We start from the raw sequence: 21,038 nt of genomic DNA on the forward strand, positions 1-21,038 counted from the left end.
TGACCACCCACCACCAGCCTCAGCTCAGTCACTCACCTCATCTACCGTGTTTATGGTGATAAACAGGCACACTGCCTGTGATTAAACCCGACCGCCGTGTTGGACTCACCAGCATTAATTCACAGAGCGACCGCGGCAAGAAAAAAAAAAGGACTGGAATTGATAAGGGAATCGTTTGCAAAACTGGCAAACGATTCCAAGGAATTGAAACACTGGGAACCGATTCTCAACAAGAACCGGTTTTCGATTCCCATCCCTATGCATGGATCACCTGAGACAGATGTTAATACCAGGTGTGACCAGGTGTGAACAGGGCCATAGAAAATGTTCCAGTTCCTCCTCCTCTATCAGACAGTGTGTGTGGCTGCAGCAGCCTCTCCATACCTGAGAGAGTCCAGTCTCCAGTCTGGATCCTCCAGTCCAGCAGACAGCAGCTCCACTCCTGAGGCTCCTGGATGGTTGTAGCTCAGGTCCAGCTCTCTCAGATGGGAGGGGTTGGAGCTCAGAGCTGAGGCCAGAGAAGCACAGCCTTCCTCTGTGACCAGACATCCTGACAGACTGAATACATACAACAACACACAGGAACCCTCTGTCAACACCTGCTGCTGTGTTCAAGTGGCATCAGATAAACAGCTGGATGGATCCTCACCTGAGAGTCTCCAGTCTACAGTGTAGACTCTCCAGTCCACCAGACAGCAGCTTCACTCCCGAGTCCTGCAGGTTGTTGTTACCCAGGTCCAGGTGTCTCAGACTAGAGGACTGGGAGCTGAGAACTGAGGACAGAGCTTCACAGCTTCTCTCTGAGAGGTTACAGCTGCTCAGTCTGAAGAGGAATTCAAGGAAAAACACATACTCAATATGAAGGAAATAACAGGTTAGAATCATAAATACACAACATTTCAACACAAACCTGAGAGTTTACAGTGTTTCTTACTCAACATGTTCTAGTTTGTATAAATAGATTTATAGATAGATTTGATTATAAACTGTGACTGTGATGGTACCATTCCAATATTCTCCGGTCCGCGATTTCATTTGTAATGACGGACGGCTGTTTTTCAGTCAATGATTCAAAATGATCATCTGGCGACCGTGGTACCGACCGCTCCTCCCGCACCGCTTTATGTCAAATGACGGACAGGATAAGGAAGAGGATAAGGAAGTACCGGGAGGTGGAGTCACTTGAGTTCGGTGCTTAGTGACATCAAGCTGCACAGCACTTCCAATTCCCCCATTTGGAGACACTATCTCAAAAAAGTGCAGCAATCAATTAAGGGAGTGAATAGACTTTTTTCACCTCCAGGCATCATAGAAAGCCACGGGAACACATAGAACTGCTACAAAACCAGTAGAAAGTGGATTTAGCATAATATGGGCCCTTTAAATACATAATCAGCTGTTGTTTTTCAGTAGAACCTCCTTCTACCTCCATCACCAGCCTCTAATCACTGCCACTAACAAACTATATGAATTAATGAACTAAAAAACAAAAACAATGTTGACACTGAGAAAATATTTTACCACTTAAACAATGAGTCATATTCTGCTGAAAGTGAAAAACCAGGTAAAACTGTCATAAAACCTGAGCAGTGTTCACTCTGGTGACAGTGAACGCTGCTCAGGTTCATCATTTATAAACTGATTCATTCAGTTCAATGTTCACTAAAAACATGAACATGTCCAATGAAGCACAGCCTTCCTCTATGACCAGACATCCTGACAGACTGAACACACACAACACCACACAGGAACCCTCTGTCAACACCTGCTGCTGTGTTCAAGTGGCATCAGATAAACAGCTGGATGGATCCTCACCTGAGAGTCTCCAGTCTACAGTGTGGACTCTCCAGTCCACCTGACAGCAGCTTCACTCCTGAGTCCTGCAGGTTGTTGCTACTCAGGTCCAGGTGTCTCAGACTAGAGGACTGGGAGCTGAGGACTGAGGACAGAGCTTCACAGCTTCTCTCTGAGAGGTTACAGCCGCTCAGTCTGAAGAGATGATCATGAGGAATTAAAGAAGAAAGGAATTAAATATCTGTCCTGTTGAAAAGACAGAAGGGTTTTTATATAATGATGAATAAATCCAACTATCTCTACACTTACAGAGCTTTGTTGGAGGCTTTGTCTTTGACCACTGGCAGCAGCCTCAGAAGAGCCTCCTCTGAAGCAGAGTAGTTCTTCAGGTCAAACTCGTCCAGATCTTCTTCTGATGACAGTAATATGAAGACCAGAGCCGACCACTGACCAGGAGACAGTTTATCTGTGGAGAGACGTCCTGATCTCAGGGACTGTTGGATCTGCTCCACTAGAGAACGATCATTCAGTTCATTCAGACAGTGGAACAGGTTGATGCTTTTCTCTGCAGAGGGAGTCTCTTCAATCTTCTTCTTGATGTACTGGACTGTTTCCTGATTGGACGCTGAGTCACTTCCTGTCTGTGTCATCAGACCTCGTAGGAGATTCTGATTGGTCTCCAGTGAAAGACCCAGGAGGAAGCGGAGGAACAAGTCCAGGTGTCCATTTGGACTCTGTAAGGCCTCGTACACCGCGCCCTGGTAGAAGTTCGTCTCTGCAGATTTGACTCCTGTTGTTTCAGTCTTCTTGGAGGTTGTTTGTTGTTGTAACATCAGGTTGAGTCCAGAGTTGATGAAGGTCAGATGGACATGAAGAGCAGCCAGAAACTCCTGAACACTCAGATGGACGAAGCAGAACACCTTGTCCTGGTACAGGCCTCTCTCCTCTTTAAAGATCTGTGTGAACACTCCTGAGTACACTGAGGCTGCTCTGATATCGATGCTACACTCTGTCAGGTCTGATTCATAGAAGATCAGGTTTCCTTTCTGCAGCTGCTCAAAAGCCAGTTTTCCCAGAGTCTCAATCATCTTCCTGCTCTCTGGACTCCAGTGTGAATCTGTCTCAGCTCCTCCATCATACTTGACCTTCTTCAGTTTCAGATGAACCACCAGGAAGTGGATGTACATCTCAGTCAGGGTCTTGGGCAGCTCTCCTCCCTCTCTGGTCTTCAACAGCTCCTCCAGAACTGTAGCAGTGATCCAGCAGAAGACTGGGATGTGGCACATGATGTGGAGGCTTCGTGAGGTCTTGATGTGGGAGACGATCTCTCTGGCTTGCTTCTTATCTCTGAACCTCTTCCTGAAGTACTCCTCCTTATGTGGGTCAGTGAACCCTCTGACCTCTGTCACCATGTCAACACAGTATGGAGGGATCTGATTGGCTGCTGCAGGTCGTGTGGTTATCCAGAGGTGAGCAGAGGGAAGCAGGTTCCCCCTGATGAGGTTGGTCAGCAGCACGTTGACTGAGGTGGACTCTGTCACATCAGTCAGGATCTCAGTGTTGTGGAAGTCCAGAGGAAGTCGACACTCGTCCAGACCGTCAAAGATGAAGACCACCTGGAACTGATCAAACCTGCAGATTCCTGCTTCTTTGGTTTCAGAGAAGAAGTGATGAACAAGTTCCACCAAGCTGAACTTTTTATCTTTCAGCACATTCAGCTCTCTGAAAGTGAAGGGAAATGTGAAGTGTATGTCCTGGTTGGTTTTGTCTTCAGCCCAGTCCAGAGTGAACTTCTGTGTTAAGATTGTTTTCCCAATGCCAGCCACTCCCTTTGTCATCACTGATCTGATTGGTCGGTCTCTTCCAGGTGGGGCTTTAAAGATGTCTTCTTGTCTGATGGTTGTTTCTGGTCTGTGTGGTTTCCTGGACGCTGTTTCAATCTGTCTGACCTCATGTTCATCATTGACCCCTGCAGCCCCTCCCTCTGTGATGTAGAGCTCTGTGTAGATCTGGTTCAGAAGAGTTGGGTTTCCTGCTTTAGAGATCCCCTCAAACACACACTGGAACTTCTCCTTGAGGACAGATTTGAGTTGACTTCCACAAACTGCACGAGGAGTTCCTAAATAAACAAAAACACAATAAAATTCATGTAGAAAATATAACATTTAAATCCTCTAAATAACGACTATATGAACATGTTTCCCTCCATGTGTTGATGTCAGTGAACGTCTCATTTGTCCATCATGTTGAATCTTTAGAGAAATCTTCTTACTCCTCTGCAGACGCTCAGCCAGCTCCTCCTGCTTCATCTTCCTCAGGAAGTTCACTGTGATCTTCACTAATGCCTCTCTGCTGCTCCTCCTCTGCTCTTCATCCTCACCATCCAACACCTCCTCATCCTCCCTCTGACTCCCTGAGCATTCTGGGTAATCTGGACTCAGAGCCTTGTGGATCTTCTTCAGCTCGTTCTTGACAAAAGTGACCATGTTCTCCTCCAGCAGCTGGAACAGAAACTCTATGAGTGACAGCATCAAACTAAAACCATGGAGCCAAACATCAGATCCATGTTGGACAGACTGACAATCCACTGGTGTCAAAGTGCAGCATGGAGATGATGGTGAACACAACAGATGTAACAGCAGCTGTTGGACATGTCCTCACCATAAATATGGAGTCCAGGTGTGTTTGATGCTGCTGGGCAGACTGACCACTGGGAACCTCTGAGCTCTCCTGGTCCACTCTGTGGAGGAATCAGTGTCAAGTCAACATCAGGACAGAGAGATAATACAAGATGGACTTTATATGTCCCCTGAGGACGTTCACAACAGACAGAGACACTTTGGTTTTAGACCTGGTCCAACAACACGTCGTACAAACTGGTTCTTTTCTACAATAACCTGAGTCTGACTGTCAGTTACAGCTTACATCTGATCAGCTGATCCACGTCCTCCTTTAAAGTTAAAGATCAAGCCCTTTGAGTCGTTGCTCTTTAAAGACAGACAGCTGGGTTCAGGAGAGTCTGTTCTCTGCTGCTGGATCCTGAAACAACAACAACACAACTCATGTTTAACAGTTTTAGGTTTTCAACAGAATGTTTTTCCAAAGAAACTTATTTTTAAGATTTTCATCAAGTGCTGCACATCTTCAGTCTGAGCAAACTATTTAATAGGGGATTATATCCCATAATTAAATAACAATCCTTGATTTGTTTCTATTTTACTGTAGATAAAAGCTGTAAACTATGATGAAGATTTCTTTTACATCAGAAAACATGATTTATCTGTGTGTTTTGTTCTGTAGATGAGTTGAAGTTTCTAGTTTCTTCATGCATTTTGCTCGTTCTCTGTCTCAGTATTTATGGACGTTTGTTGGTCTGCTCCTGTAAGAAGCAGCTGCTGAGATTCTGCTTCAGCTCCTGTAACTGATCTGATCCTCTGTCTCTGCTCTCTGTGTCCGACGTCACTCTGAACTCACTAGAAACCACTAATCGGCCCTTCGCCCTGTTGCACACCTCAAAGCTGCCACCAGGAGGCGACTTGATGCAGCCGACATCACCATGTTCCTTCTACCAGGTGGAAACAAGACCATCAACATTTAGTGCAAATGAAATGATGATTTTAACCCAGTGGTTACTTCCTGTTTAAGTAGATGGAGCTGACATATTTCCTGTTGCTTCTGTGCTGCACTGAGTGTAAGAGTTTTTATTTATTTTTTTTAAAAGCACCTTTATTATTATTATATTTATGTTTTATTTGGTTTTTGAATTTTATCCTAGTCAAATAGTTGTATTTTCCTTTTACCTGTGAGAGGACATTTTGCTTTCTTTTTGTTCCTCCTGAGCCCCCGTAGTCCTCCAGGCTTCTGTAGCCCCTCCCTTCTTCCCCTCACAGTGATGTTTACATTGGCTGAGGGTGAACGACGAACGACGACAAGTGTGGTATCTAAATTGTCGTCTGCAGGTTTGTTTTTTAAAGTGTTAGACGTAGCAAATGCTGCGTGTTTTTGTTTTGGCGCTCTCTGTTCATTTAGTAGCTACACACCCCATGTTTTGCATTTATTCAGGACAGCTAGCTTATGTTTTGTCATTTCCATTGGAAATATTAATGGAAATAATACAGAAAAAAAGTGTGACAGTTCTGTTTACAATGACTGAGGGGCGAGATATAACAGACGGATGATGACAAGTGTGGTATCTGAATTGTCGCCCGCAGGTTTGGGCCGAATAAACGTGTGAGAACACTACAGAATCCTTCTCTTCCTTCTTGTGCCAACTCGCATTGGCTACATGAGCATCACTGAATATTAACATGTGGATGTTCAAGCAGGGACTCTTTACTGCAGCTGGACAACGTGTGTCATAGTTATAACTCAGATTTGAAAGAGAATCATTGAAATGTGACTCCACAGGAGGAACGTTCAACAGAAACACAACAGCCCTGAAATGTAGCTTTTATCTTACATCTGATCAGCTGATCCACGTCCTCCTTTAAAGTTAATGAGCCCCTTCTTTGAGTCGTTGCTCTTTAAAGACAGACAGCTGGGTTCAGGAGAGTCTGGTCTCTGCTGCTGGATCCTGAAACAACAACACAACTGATAAATGTGCATGTTGGAGAAAAACTGATGAAAAATATCTTCAATCTTCTAATAAACACAACAACTGACTTTTAGAGAGAAAAGTGTTTCGGACTGTTTTAAACTCTGACCTTCCATCAACAGATCGACTGAAGTTAATAGGACGATCCATGGAGAAGTTGCTCTTCATGGACTCACAGAAGGATCCAGGTCCAGGTCCAGGTCCAGGTCCAGGTCCAGGTCCAGGTCCAGGTCCAGGTCCAGGTCCAGGTCCAGCAGACTGTGTCTTGTGCTGCTGCTTTGGCCTTGAACACAACACACACAGAGCTTTGAGTGTGAATAATGATGGAGCAGTGATCTGAGTCATGGACAGTTAGAGATGCTCATCTGACCTTTGACCTGTGGTCTGGCTCTTGGTTTTAGAGGGAGGGGCTCCCTCCTCTCTGTCCTCACACTGATCCATGCTGCTGAGCTCACATCCACATCAGCTCACACACACTTTGTAGCTTCACCTGCAGAGGAAACACACATCATTCATCTGCACAGCAGCTCACATGTCCATCATGTCTCCAGCTGCTCCTCCACTGATTGGCTCTTCTCCTCTGCTTCATATCAGTGTCAGTTGAATGCAGTCACACAGCAGTGAGGAAGAGGAAGCTGCCATCAGCTGCTGTACTTCTACTATCAGTCCACTAGATGGCGTCATGAAGCTGCAGCCCAGCAACATGATGCATGGACCACTGTTTCCATCCACTGACACACACAAGGACTGAGATCCACTGAGTTGATGTGACACAGTCTCTGTGTGGACAGCGTCCCTGTAGAAAACCACTGGATCAAACAAGCTACAGCTGATTATTACACACACAACAACTGGGCCAAGACTTATTTCACCTCACAGCTCCACTATCACAACAACGAACATCAGTTCTTTTTTTAACCCTTTCTCTTTTTTTAATGGCAGCAAATAGCAACATCCATTGTTCTCTGAGGTCATAATGATCAGTAGTTGAACACAGAGTGGTTCTTTGTGTGCAGCTCTACTTCTGGAGGCAGCTGAGCCACTGCCTGAGCTCATCCGGACAGCCGCTGGAGAACAGTTGGGACTTTGTCTGTGGTGAGTGGTCTGTCATTTGCCCTCATGTTGTCCTGGGCTCATTTTCACCCCAAACCAAAATCCTTTCCTTCATAATTTGCTTGTTGTTGTTTTTTTAATCAAACTGCCTGAAATTAACAGAGGTTGTATTAACAATTAAAATAAATGTGAAGTAATTTGGTTGAATTATGGGTGTTTTATTGATTTTAGTAACACTCATTGTCCCCTGAGGACAAAAAAAGCACAAAACATAACAATATCACTCAAATTTGTGTTTCATCTTTTTATTCAACTTCAGACCAACCTATTAATACTAATTTCACACCTCATTTATATGAAAGGTCTATTTTTTTTGAGTTTCACAAAACATAAAATGACCCCAACTGGTTTGACTGCTAAAAAGCACAAAACACAACATTATCACACATATTTGTGTTATAAAACAAATCAACATTCATTTTCAAAACATTTAACATTTAACAGCATTCAGTCTTTCAAAACTAACGTTTCAGAATCAGTCTTCATTCAGAAACAGTCACTCTCTCCCCCAGCTGCCCCTCACTCAGCTGCCCCTCACCCAGCTGCCCCTTGCCCAGATCCTGGTCCACCACTCTAAAGGGTTATTCTGCATTCTTCCCTCACCAGACTTCAGATTTCAAAACAGGTGAAATGGGCCAAAAATGCAACGCACACATCTGCACACAACACGCTATCACTACCTGCATCTGAGGACACATGCAGACTGATTCTGAATGAAGACTGATTCTGAAAAGTTAGTTTTGAAAGACTGAATGCTGCTGAATGTTAAATGTTTTGGTAATGAATGTTGATTTGTTTTATAACACAAATATGTGTGTGATAATGTTATGTTTGTGCTTTTTAGCAGTCAAACCAGTTGGGGTCATTTTATGTTTTGTGAAACTCAGAAAATAGGTATTATTTCATATAAATGAGGTGTGAAATTAGTATTAATAGGTTGTTCTGATGTTGAATAAAAAGATGAAACACAACTTGTGTGACAATGTTCTGTTGTGTGCTCTTTTGTCCTCTGTGTTACTAAATTCAGTAAAACACCCATATTTCAACCAAATTACTTCAACTTTATTTTAATTGTTAATACCATAATATTGAACAGCCTCAGTTAATCTCAGTGTAAATCTAATGACAGACCACTCTACTCACCACAGACAAAGTCCCAGCTGTTCTCCAGCGGCTGTCCGGACGAGCTCAGGCCGCGTTTAGTGGCTCAGACAGCGGGAGAGCAGCGGCTCATCTCCGCCTCCTCCACAGGCCGACTCCACACAACATGGAGGACACGGTTCTGTCGGTCCAGACTTCACAGCTGCAGCTCTGACTCAGCTACAGTAACATTATAATAACACAACAACAACACAACAACAAGTTGAAGAGCAGAGAACTCAGGTAACGACAGGTGTTAAGGAGGAAAACATTCAGACTGTTCACCTTACCTTCACACGGGGAAACAAACTGCCACACAACCGCTGAGTCAAAGTGAAAGTAAACCTGTGTGTGTTGTTGTGATGTCGGCAGCACCGTCAGCAGGGGGCGACACTGATCCACTGCAGCAGGGACAACACCCACAGGAGAAGAACTTTTTTTTTTAACTTAAACTTTATTAACATTTATGTACAGAACAATACTGTTGTGCCAGGGGAAATATATATATATATATATATATATATATATATATATATATATATATATATATATATATATATATATATATATATATATATATATATATATATATATATATATATATGTGTTATATATATATATATATATATATATATATATAAATATACAAAGAGATTATGCTTACCATGTAAAAAAAATAAAATATCTATATATGTATATAAAAACAAACAAAAAAAACATTGAAGTAAAGAAGATCATGTTAAAAAAATAAATACTTATCCAAAATAAAATAGGTTTTTAATGCTTTTGGTGTTTCAAGTCCACAGGAGAAGAACTGGGAGCTTCCTAGAAAACATCCATGGAAAAGCAGGAGGAAGAGAAGATGGAGGGACTGTATCTTCCAATCAGCTGTAAAAGCCTCTGGCAGTGATTCTGTGTTTGAACTCATCTCCAGTTTCCTCCATGCACGGCTCCACTCACACTTTGACCACTAAGTCTAATATTTGGGGACACAAAAAGACATTTGGGAGCCGAATTAAAAATGTTAATGTAACACACTATTTATTTAAAGGGATATTCCGGCGTATGTTTAACCCACAGGTCTAACACACAGCAGATCTTAATGCTGACGTAAGGTGACACACCTCTGCTGTCAGAGAGAGAGAGAGAGCGTGGTGGACAACTGTGGACTGACTGAATGTGAAAGTAATCCAAAACTATAATCTGTCATCATCACAACTCCAGTTCCTTTCACACATTAACAGCTGTGCACTTTGCCTTCATGATGAGCAGTGGAAGTTGATTCATTCCACAAATCTCTTAGAATCTAAAGTAAAGTTCATGCAGCTCAAACACAAGTGGCCAGAAGCACAACAGGTGTAAATGTATTAAATCTAAGAACATTGTGCAGTCTGGTCTGGTGCTTCAATACATTGATGATAACAACGTTCAAATGAGGCGTATAAATTATTTGGAAGGAGCCTGCTCACACATTTAATATAACCAATAACAGGCTGTATATTATATACTGTATAAAGACCTGCTGCTCTTTTTGCTCCATTGCTTGTTGGGGAACTTCATTGTGTTGAGCCATTTTTGATAATAACATTTTATATATCCCATATTCCTTTAGTGTTGTTGTTGGTGTTATTAAATATTGTCCTATAGTTTTCTTTTCTACAGAGCTTTATAATATTGGTTCACTTATTCTGATACTTACATTTATTTTCTGCCTCTTTAGTTCTTTGTTGAATAACTTCTCTGTAGAGTGTATTTGTCTTTTGACAGGCGTTTCCTAATCCCTTCATGATCCATGGTCCATCTATCAATCAGCCAATCAGTGATGAGCTCAGGTAAACGAGGCTGAAAACCAGCAGCCAATCAGCGATGAGCTCAGGTAGTCTGGGGCCGTTGACTCGCTGTTTTTGGTAGGAAACGGATCCAGGGCGAGAGAGACAGACCTTTCCTTCAAAATAAAAGCACCAAGCTAATAAAATGCGGTAAAACTCTTTAATTTAAGGAATATCATTTACAAGAAAGTCCCCGAGCCATTAAGTTAACATTTTGCTTTTATTGTATTACAAGTTAATGTTTATTTTATAAGTTTTATGTTGGTGAACACTTTTATTTTGGTGAATTTGGTGATTTCGGGATCCGCTACAGACAGGAACTAGAATGCAGACTAATTGGGAGGTAACAGACACCAGGCTCTTCGCTTGTCTGAAGAGCCTGGTGATGCGAGGCTAAGCTCAGGTAGACGAGGCTGAAAACCAACAGCCAATCAGTGATGAGTAAAGGAAGATCCTGTACTTACAGCTGTCAGACACCAGGGGGCGGCCACGTTTCACCAGCAGCTTCATATGAGAGAAGCTGCACACACACACACACACACACACACACACACACAGACACACACACACACACACACACACACACACACACACACACACACACACACACACACACACACACCCTGTGGTTTCCGTGGAGACAGAAGAATCTGCTCCAGATTCCTGTGGTCTCCGACTTCCACTCAGCATCTGGTCCACATCAGCTCAGACTCCTCTCCACGGAGACCACGCCCCCTTCTGGGAGACCACGCCCCCTGTAGGTGAGACCACGCCCCCTTCTGGGAGACCACGCCCCCTGTAGATGAGATCACGCCCCTGTAGATGAGACCACGCCCCCTGTAGATGAGACCACGCCCCATTCTGGTGAGGCCATTGTATTATTGATTAGTATTGATATTCTATATTGTAGCATCTTGAGATGGAGCAGTCGTGATGCTGCAGGACGAAGGTCTGATCAGTCGATCACTAATCAATAACTCTAACTGTAACACACACACACACACACACACACACACACACACAGAGGATCATTAATCATTTTCATCTTTTCCAAACTTTATTCATTTATTTATTTCTAATAAAAAACTGAAAACAATTCAGACTCTGATCAATAAGATTAAAACATAACGTTCGATCGGCTCTAACGACAGAACCTCCTTCTCCTGTTGGTTCTTTAACGACCCGCTGGACCTGAGAGAACCGGGTCAGAACCGGGTCAGAACCAGAACCGGGTCAGAACCAGAAGAACTCCAGTCTGAAGAAGTGTCGGGTAAATCAGCTGATGCTTCAGCCTCTTTCACCTTTTCAGTCAAAGTGAATTGTATCGTTGTTGTGTTTTTGTTCTGTTTTGTTTTGTTTTGTTTTTATGAGACTGAAATAAACTCACTAAACTAAACAAGTCAAGATGTTTTTAATAGAACGTGTTCTGTCTCTGGTCCTGGACCAAACGGATCAGTCCTGGTTCAGTTCTGGTTCTGGTTCTGTCAAACTGTGCTTATGCTAAGCTAGGCTAACGAGCTTCACACAGGGGCTGACTGCTGATTGGTTGTTGCTCGGTGAAGTGGTCGATCAGTTGATTGATAAGTTGCCTCCGCCGGTACACGAGGGGCTGTGATTGGCCGAGGCCTCCGTTAGCCCCGCCCACAGGAGAGAGGGGCTGTGATTGGCCGAGGCCTCCGTTAGCCCCGCCCACAGGAGAGAGGGGCTGTGATTGGCCGAGGCCTCCGTTAGCCCCGCCCACAGGAGAGAGGGGCTGTGATTGGCCGAGGCCTCCGTTAGCCCCGCCCACAGGAGAGCGTGTCGTGACGGTGTGTGTGTCTGTCCCAACACTCCATCACACTCACACACTTGGGCTCTTGGCGTGTGCGTTCATGTTCTTAGTGTCAGTTCAGTGTGTCCCGTGCAGCCGCTTGATTTGCACTTTACCCACAAATAAATCCCACAATGCACCACGGTGAAGTCCGCCGTCACCGGGAGCAACAGGCCACCTTTAGGAAATGCTGATTGAAATAATCTCAATAAAATAAAATAAACTTTCTATCTCATAATTAATTAATAATAAATTATGACTTTTTAATGTCATATTTTATCTTCATCATGCTCTGTTCATGGTTTTATTTGATGTTGTTTCGTTTTTCTTGTTTGTTTTATTTACCTACAGAGTTGAGCTTACATGTTTATGATCTGAATCTTGTGCATAGAGACACTTTAGGAGTAGATGAGACTGTGATCCAGCAGCACTGGTTATTACAACTGTAGCTGTGCTGTGTGTGTGTGTGTGTGTGTGTGTGTGTGTGTGTGTGTGTGTGTGTGTGTGTGTGTGTGTGTGTGTGTGTGTTGTAGTTGTGCGCAATGGCACAGGCTGCACTTGTCAAGTGTGTCCCGATTGCTTCTAAATCTCCCCACACGCTTGGCCACTTAATCCATGCTGCACACTATACGCAAATATACGTTCCGCCAGCAAAACGTCACCAAAGTGTGTGTGTAACCAAGCGCACTGAGCCACGTGTGGAGGAACGGGACGGTCGTTGTCTCTGAGGATCATCAGCAGCGACTCTCCCCGTCAGGACTAGAGCTGTAAAAGAGAGTAAGGACACCACCATTGACTCCCGTGGTTAAAGCCTCATGCCCCCTAGTGGCAGGATGTGGGTGTTGCAACATCGCCCAGAAAACCCATTCACTCCAATGTATGTGTGTTTCCCACTGGCTGGTAAATTGATGAAAACGGCCGTGTTTTTGTTTTTAGGTGTCTTGGTCATATCAGATTATACTTAGAATTAGTTTATTACAAAATGTAGATTGAAACATTCATGTAGACAACTGTTTTGTTTTGTTTTTACTAGCCTGAGTTTTTCCTCAGTGGATGTGAGGGTCTAAGGACAGAGGATGTTGTTATGATGGGATGTAAAGCCCTTTGAGACAAACTGGTGGTAAAAACGGGCTATACAAATAAAATTGCCTTATGTGTTAATGTTTATCTGTAAAGGATCCTCAATGATGCTATTAACGTGGGTGATCTATAAATGTCCTTAAATGATTGAAAACACCACACTGCTCATTCACCAACAATGCAGAGATGTCAGTTCTTTTGCTAAACCCATATTCCTCCACCAGGAGGCGCTGCCATGGGACCGATGCTGTCACTACTCTCTTTTATTCCGGCGCTCGGGTCAGGACACGCCCGTCCTGTCGTCTGTGTGTGTGTGAGTCAGCGGTGCTCCGTCTGAAGCTCCGGGTCTGAGCCCCGGTCTGGGTCTGGGTCTGGTCCGGCGGCCCCCCCCGGGAGGAGGAGGGACGTTGCGCGCGGTGCGTTTGAGTCTGGCGGCGAGCTCGGGGAACTGGCGAGCGTACAGCCGCTCCGTGTACTGCAGCTCCGGGGTGATCAGCCTCTGGCACCGGCCTCTGGTCTCCGGGTCCAAGTCCCGGTTCAGGTTGTAGCCCTGGATCACCGCCGCTCCGTACTGGAACGGCTTCAGCCCGGCGTCCTCGATCCGCTGGGGGTCCACCGCCGCGCCGCCGTCCTTCAGGCAGGCGTCGGCCAGTCGGCGCCGCAGCTCCCGCAGCTCCGACACCTCCCGCCTCATCCGCTCGGCGCCGACCAGCCGCTCCGCGCGCCGCCAGAAGGAGGCGTTGAAGTGCAGGTAGATGCTCCAGTCCAGGGCGTTCCAGCGCCGGATCTTCTCCGGGGCGTCGGCCGACAGCGTGCGGCGCGTCTTCTCGCTGCGGCTGTTGAGCTTGAAGGAGACGACGTCCTCCAGCGGCCAGCAGAGCGCGTGTCGCAGCAGCACCATGGACTCGTCAAAGTACTCCGAGATCAGAACCAGCTGGAAGTCCCGCTCGATGGCCGCCACCGCTCGGCCGGCTCGCGCCTCCAGCTCGGCCTCATCGCCGCCGTCGGCCGCCGCCACGTCGTCGTTGTCGAGGCCGAAGTCGAAGGCCAGGATGTTGTGGGCGTAGTGGTTGTTGGCGGCCGAGGCGTTGTAGCCGCTGCGGCCGGCGGCCAGGAAGTGGTCCAGGCTGCGCGTCTTGTGGAACGCCGGGATGCTCTTGTAGTAGATGAAGATGGACTCCATCATGGCCACAGGGTTCCTCAGGATGGAGAAGTAGAAGGTGTCGGCCGGCATCACCTTGGCCACCTGCCACACAGGAGAAGACATGCACTGTGTTTGTGAAACAAGTTGGCCGCTGTGGTTAAAGGGATAGTTCACCCAAAATTCAGATTTCACTCATTATTTTAACCTTTGTATTAAAAGTTCTAATGTCTTAGGTTAGTTTTATTTCGGTCGGTAGTGAATTCCACATCTGGGAACCCTTTATAGAGAAGGCTGATTGTCCAAAGGAGGTCTTCTTACGGCGTGAGATTTTACAGTTGCCACTCGCCGTACCCCTGGTGATCCTGTCACTATTTTGTCTTCTAAAAATGACTACACAGCACATCTGGAGCCAAGTTCTGCAAACACTTAAAAACCAGTTTGACAGACGAAAATTTTAAGAAATTGTCAAAACTAAGCAAATCATACTGCTTCAAGATGAGACAGTGATGCCACTTTATTGGTTTATTGGTACAACTTGATATTTGATTGATTTGATTTGATTTGAAATGTTTTATTCAGTCACATCACACAATAGCAAACATTATCGACACAATTGTGACTGAAAAGGCACAGGCAGAAGCATAATGCTTATATTAATGCCTGTCCTACATACCAAATTAAGCTACGCAGCATTCTTACAATATAAAAAACAAACAAACTCACAATAAGACATAAGACAACAACTAACTAGCAAACAAGCAAACGAACAAACAAAACTAAACTACTATGATCTCCTCCCCCTCATGTGGACTAAGGGCTGGGAGAAGTTTCAGAGTCCTCCGTGGCTTCTCTGAGTTACATCCCATATGCATGCATGTCCATATAACGGTTGCAAATGGATACCAACTGTCTTCGTAACAAAAAGACACACCAAAAAACATCCAAATACCTCCATGCTGCTCGTATGTAATGACTGTCTTGTATTGAAGCCCCGACATGAGAAATTGTTCCGAAAAATGTTTAATAAATCTATGTTTTAAGCTTGTTTGTAGAGGAAGTTCCCAGTGTCTCAGTTCACTGCTCTGCCTGTGTGACCGGTGGAACAATTTCTCATGTCGGGGCTTCAATACAAGAGGGACATTACATACGAGCAGCATGGAGGTAATTGGATGTTTTTTGGTGTGTCTTTTTGTTACGAAGACAGTTGGCAGAGGTGGTAGTAACACGCTACATTTACTCCGTTACATTTACTTGAGTAACTTTTTGGATAAATTGTACTTCTAAGAGTAGTTTCAATGCAGCATACTTGTTACTTTTACTTGAGTATATTTCGTCAGAAGAAACGGTACTTTTACTCCGTTACATTGAGCTTCATTCCGGTCGCTACTCGCTACTTTTTCTTATTGATCCAATGTGCGATCTGTTTATGTTTTAATGGAGATACTTCCGAACCTCTGTCACATGACTGCGTTTCACCAATCAGACAGAGCCAGGGAGTCACATGACCGCACACAAAATCTCCGCGGTAAACAGGATGGCCACTCCGCCTCAAATTTGAGAAACTGTGGCTAGTAAATGATGAGGATGACGTCAGCCCTGGTATGTCGTGGATAATAGTGGATAATGTCCGTGAAGGTTCTCAGTCATCCAGGTCATCTTATTCTTCTTCCTCCCTAGGAAGTTTAAACCCCATGCACACCTGGAGACATGACTCCTAATCACATGACCACCCCCCCAATCATAGGACACACGACGGAAACGTGAGCCAATCAGCAGCCGCCGCCGCCGGCTGATTGGTCCTGATAACGTAACACTATCGTTCAGGTGGAGAGGACGTCCAGGCCAAGGTCACACACACACACACACACACACACACACACACACACACACACACACACACACACACACACACACACACACACACACACACACACACACACACACACACACACACACACACACAGTTAGACACATCAGACACTACACCCACACAAAGAGCTTATGGACAGTTCATAGATCTTTCAGAGATAGGCCTATGTAAGTTATTGTGGCTGAATTTGTATTAATTTATGTTACTTTGTAAAAAATGTCATTTAGGCTTTTGTCTTAGTTGTTAAATGTTGTTCTTTGGCAATATCTGAATATTTTTCATTGCTCTTATATTTTTGTGTATTTGATTAGGCCTACATTTACACGCTGATCATTAAAGGAACAAATCAGAGGTTACTCAGCAGTTACTCAGTACTTGAGTAGATTTTTCACCAAGTACTTTCTACTCTTTCTCAAGTAAATGTTTGAATGGCTACTTTTTACTTTTACTTGAGTAACATTATTCTAAAGTAACTCTACTCTTACTTGAGTAAAATTTTTGGCTGCTCTACCCACCTCTGATGGACATGCAGTGCTGCACGGAGCCCCGCTGTAACTCAGAGAAGCCACGGAGGACTCTGAAACTTCCCCCAGCCCTTAGTCCACATGAGGGGGAGTAGGAGATAATGAGTGGAATTTGAAATTTGGGTGAAACACCGAGGGAAAAACAAGGGCTCAGTATCAGGTAATTCCATGAAAGGTTTGTTGTTATAACAATATCTTTTCACATGATTTTAACAATATCTTTTTCACGTTACCACATGAAATTATCACGTTATTTCGTGAAAATATGTTGAATACTGTGGTAGTACAGTGATTAGAGCAGTTAGCTGCCATGGTGACCGGGGATCGATTCCCAAGTGGGCTGCATATTGATTGGATGGCTACTTTTCTTACTTGAGTAAATGTTTTGGCTGCTCCACCCACCTCTGGACATGCAGAAGAACACTTGATAAATAAACTGTTTTGGTAAACAGTTCAGTGCAGTGACCTCTGACCCTGACCTTCTTGTTTCAGTCGCTCTCCTCCTGTGTTTACCGTTGCCTTGCCAACGCAGGCGGGAGGAAGAGGTGGAGTTGTTGAGGTTGACATTTTTCTAAGTGCTGTGTGAAATTCACAGAGAGAAAAACACTGACACTTATTGTCTCTGTCCATCCATTCATCGTCTGCTCCATCAAATGTCACAAAATACAGACAAATGATGCGTTCAAGTACCTCTCAGTCTGAGGCCACGTCTTCAAATGTCTCGTTTTGTCACAGCAACAATCAAAGAGACAAAAATATTCAGTTTACAGTTAAAACAAACAGAGAAAACAAGGAAATCTCCAGTTTTTGAGGCTGAAAACTGAAAATTTCTGCTTGAAAAATGTTGATTGAACAACTGTTGCAGCTCTAAAAGATTCTTCACAACAATATTGATGATTTGTGTCCAATAACCATCTTTAATCATGTGTTTCTGAGCTCATCAGGTGTTTTTAATCTACAACCTGCAGCTGCAAAGTGACCAGTAGCTTCACCTGTCAGCTACATGAGCTGCAGTACAAGCAGGAAGTAGCACAAGTACCTCACAACTGTACTGCACTAAATGTACTCAGTTACTGTGAAGAACCTGATGCTGAACATCGATCAACTCTGGAAAATCAATCATCAATAAAGAAAACTGTCAGTATTGATCAGTGATAGGCAGTAACAGCTTCTGCTCTTATTCCAGCGCTTCTACCCACAACATCCACACAACATGGAGGACACGGTTCTACCCACAACATCCACACAACATGGAGGACACGGTTCTACCCACAACAACAACACAACATGGAGGACACGGTTCTACCCACAACATCCACACAACATGGAGGACACGGTTCTACCCACAACATCCACACAACATGGAGGACACGGTTCTACCCACAACATCCACACAACATGGAGGACACGGTTCTGTCGGTCCAGACTTTACAGCTGCAGCTCTGACTCAGCTACAGTAACATTATAATAACACAACAACAACACAACAACAAGTTGAAGGGCAGATAACTCAGGTAACGACAGGTGTTAAGGAGGAAAACATTCAGACTGTTCACCTTACCTTCACACGGGGAAACAAACTGCCACACAACCGCTGGGTCAAAGTGAAAGTAAAGTTTAAACAGGAAGTGGGGGAGGGGAGGTGACTTCTTTATCTGAGTAGAGAGACTGGTGTTTTTACTGCTGTTTATTTCTACTACTGAACCATAAAGAGTTAAAACATTAATGATAATATCGATCTCCAGTCCGCCGCTTGTCAGTGACTCTGTGTCTGAACTCATCTCCAGTTTCCTCCAGGACGCTGCAGGACTCCATGAAGCGACACGAGGGGGCGACACCGCTCCGTGTGGTGCAAACATGACACCAGACAAACAGATGACGACACATCCGACTCAACACATCCATGATCCGACTACGGTTTGTTATGGAAAGTCTCCGGAGGAGGAGAAGACGTCTGAGAGACACTGATGGAGACAACAGAGAGTTTAAACTGAAATGTAAGTTCATTAAAAAATAAAAAATAAACCCTTCCTTTATTGCTCTTAGCGGTGAGCAACCAGAAAGCGATTAAGACTGTCAATATATGTGAAAACTACCTATAATTTATAATTTACCTATAATATAGAAGTGCTTTATATATTGCATATTATTTTGAAAAATGTTTTGTAATGTGAAACAAAGTTTTGAATAAAAAAAATGATGTGAGTATTTAAAATAAGTAGGCTATTCAAGTACATAGGATATTTCATAAAGTAGAGTGCCTATCTAAAGTGTGCAGGGATGTTCTGGGTATTTAAAATAAATCAAATACATTCAGGTACATAGGATTTCACATAAAGTGCTCATTGTTCAGTGTAAATAATATGTAGGAGAGGAGAAGGGACCTGAGTGGAGCTCCACAGGGATGGAGCTACCCACCAAGGTGACCTAATGCAGTTCCAGTTTGATGCTGGCACTGCGTTGTCAGGTTGAGAATGCCCAGTAGGGACGAGGCCAGAGGTGGGTAGAGCAGCCAAAAACTGTCCTCAAGTAAGAGTAGAGTTACTTTAGAATAATGTTACTCAAGTAAAAGTAAAAAGTAGCCATTCAAACATTTACTTGAGAAAGAGTAGAAAGTACTTGGTGAAAAATCTACTCAAGTACTGAGTAACTGCTGAGTAACCTCTGATTTGTTCCTTTAATGATCAGCGTGTAAATGTAAATACACAGAAATATAATAGCAATGAAAAAATCCAGTTATTGACAAAGAACAACATTTAACAACTAAGACAAAAGCCTAAATGACTTTTTTTTTTTCCTTTTTTTTTACAAAGTAACATAAATGAAGACAAATTCAGCCACAATAACTTACATAGGCCTATCTCTGAAAGATCTATGAACTGTCCATAAGCTCTTTGTGTGCGGTCATGTGACTGCCTGGCTCTGTCTGATTGGTTACACGGAGTCAAACGTCGCGAGTGGCTACATCTGATTGGTGAAACGCAGTCATGTGACAGAGGCTCGGAAGTATCTCCATTAAAACATAAAGAAACAATTTGCACGTTGGATCGATAAGAAAAAGTAGCGAGTAGCGACAGGAATGAAGCTCAATGTAACGGAGTAAAAGTACCGCTTCTTCTGAAGAAATATACTCAAGTAAAAGTAACAAGTATGCTGCATTGAAACTACTCTTAGAAGTACAATTTATCCAAAAAGTTACTCAAGTAAATGTAACAGAGTAAATGTAGCGTGTTACTACCACCTCTGGACGAGGCTGCCCACCAGGGTCTCATCCCTACTGGTACCTACTGGTCTCCTATGTACAGGGCTCCCCGGCTGCTGACTCACAATCCAGTTTCTGACCTTACGAGTAAAACAGAGGTAGTCACACTGCAAAAACTCTAACATTTTACCAAGAATATTTCTCTTATTTCTAGTCAAAATGTCATTTCTAGTCAAAACTAATCTCATTCTACTTAAAAAGCAGCTTGTTTTAGACACTTTTTACTTCTTTCAAGCAGATTTTCACTTGAAATAAGTAGAAAAATCTGATAGTGAAGCAAGTTTTTCTTCCTTATTACAAACACAAAAAAACTTGCTTTCACTGGCAGATTTTTCTACTGATTTCAAGTGAATATTTGTTTGAAACAAGTGAAAATGATCTAAAAACAAGTTAATTTTTAGGTGATGAGTCTTATTTTAAATGGAAAGAGATTAGATTTGACTAGAAATGAGACATTTTGACAAGAAAAAGGACAAATATTCTCAGAAAGATTTAGAGTTTTTGCAGTGCAGTGGTGTTTTCGAGGTGCTCTGGACGTCTGTTCCATTCACTGATGGTTTTGCTGGTGTGTTAAAGTGTTGTTAGTGTGTTAGCTAACAGTAGCTGTATAGACCTGAGCAGGTGTTACATCTCTGAGAGCTTCTTCCTCTTCTTCTTCTTCCTGACTGTGACTGTGAAGCTGCTGAAGCTCAGAGCTGCTGTCTGTGACTCCACAGGAGGAGGGGATGCCACCTTTAGCTGGAGCAGAGCTGGTCCACACCCCGCTGCAGCTCTATCCATATCTCCTGAGGTGCTGCAGGCTGCTGCCCAACACGGCCATGCAGCAACACTATCGACACGCCGTACGACAGGTGAGCTGCTCAGGTACACACACACAC

General features: G+C 43.8%; 3 protein-coding genes across 3 annotated transcripts; all 3 read right to left on the reverse strand.

Moving 5' to 3' along the window:
* Positions 1–267: 267 nt before the first annotated feature.
* Positions 268–4,511, reverse strand: LOC310995725 (protein NLRC3-like; the record flags this gene model as incomplete). The annotated part of the gene is made up of 8 exons (XM_083984848.1): positions 4,456–4,511; positions 4,067–4,295; positions 2,104–3,913; positions 1,816–1,989; positions 1,688–1,724; positions 650–852; positions 385–558; positions 268–271 (listed from the first exon to the last, which is right to left on the reverse strand). Exons 1-8 carry the CDS (start codon positions 4,456–4,458, stop codon positions 268–270), a joined length of 2,634 nt encoding a protein of 877 aa, XP_083840974.1. The 5' UTR covers positions 4,459–4,511.
* Positions 4,512–4,715: 204 nt separating this feature from the next.
* Positions 4,716–18,845, reverse strand: LOC310995726 (uncharacterized protein; the record flags this gene model as incomplete). The annotated part of the gene is made up of 4 exons (XM_083984849.1): positions 18,460–18,845; positions 6,759–6,878; positions 6,254–6,367; positions 4,716–4,833 (listed from the first exon to the last, which is right to left on the reverse strand). Exons 2-4 carry the CDS (start codon positions 6,827–6,829, stop codon positions 4,716–4,718), a joined length of 303 nt encoding a protein of 100 aa, XP_083840975.1. The 5' UTR covers positions 6,830–6,878; positions 18,460–18,845.
* LOC310995727 (galactose-3-O-sulfotransferase 2-like) lies at positions 13,641–14,600 on the reverse strand (the record flags this gene model as incomplete). Its single annotated transcript, XM_083984850.1, has 1 exon — positions 13,641–14,600. The coding sequence occupies exon 1, from the start codon at positions 14,592–14,594 to the stop codon at positions 13,641–13,643; it is 954 nt and encodes a 317-aa protein (XP_083840976.1). The 5' UTR covers positions 14,595–14,600.
* Positions 18,846–21,038: the final 2,193 nt, after the last annotated feature.

This window comes from Trachurus trachurus (assembly GCF_905171665.1).
Source record: "Trachurus trachurus genome assembly, chromosome: 13".
NCBI classification, from domain to species: domain Eukaryota; kingdom Metazoa; phylum Chordata; class Actinopteri; order Carangiformes; family Carangidae; genus Trachurus; species Trachurus trachurus.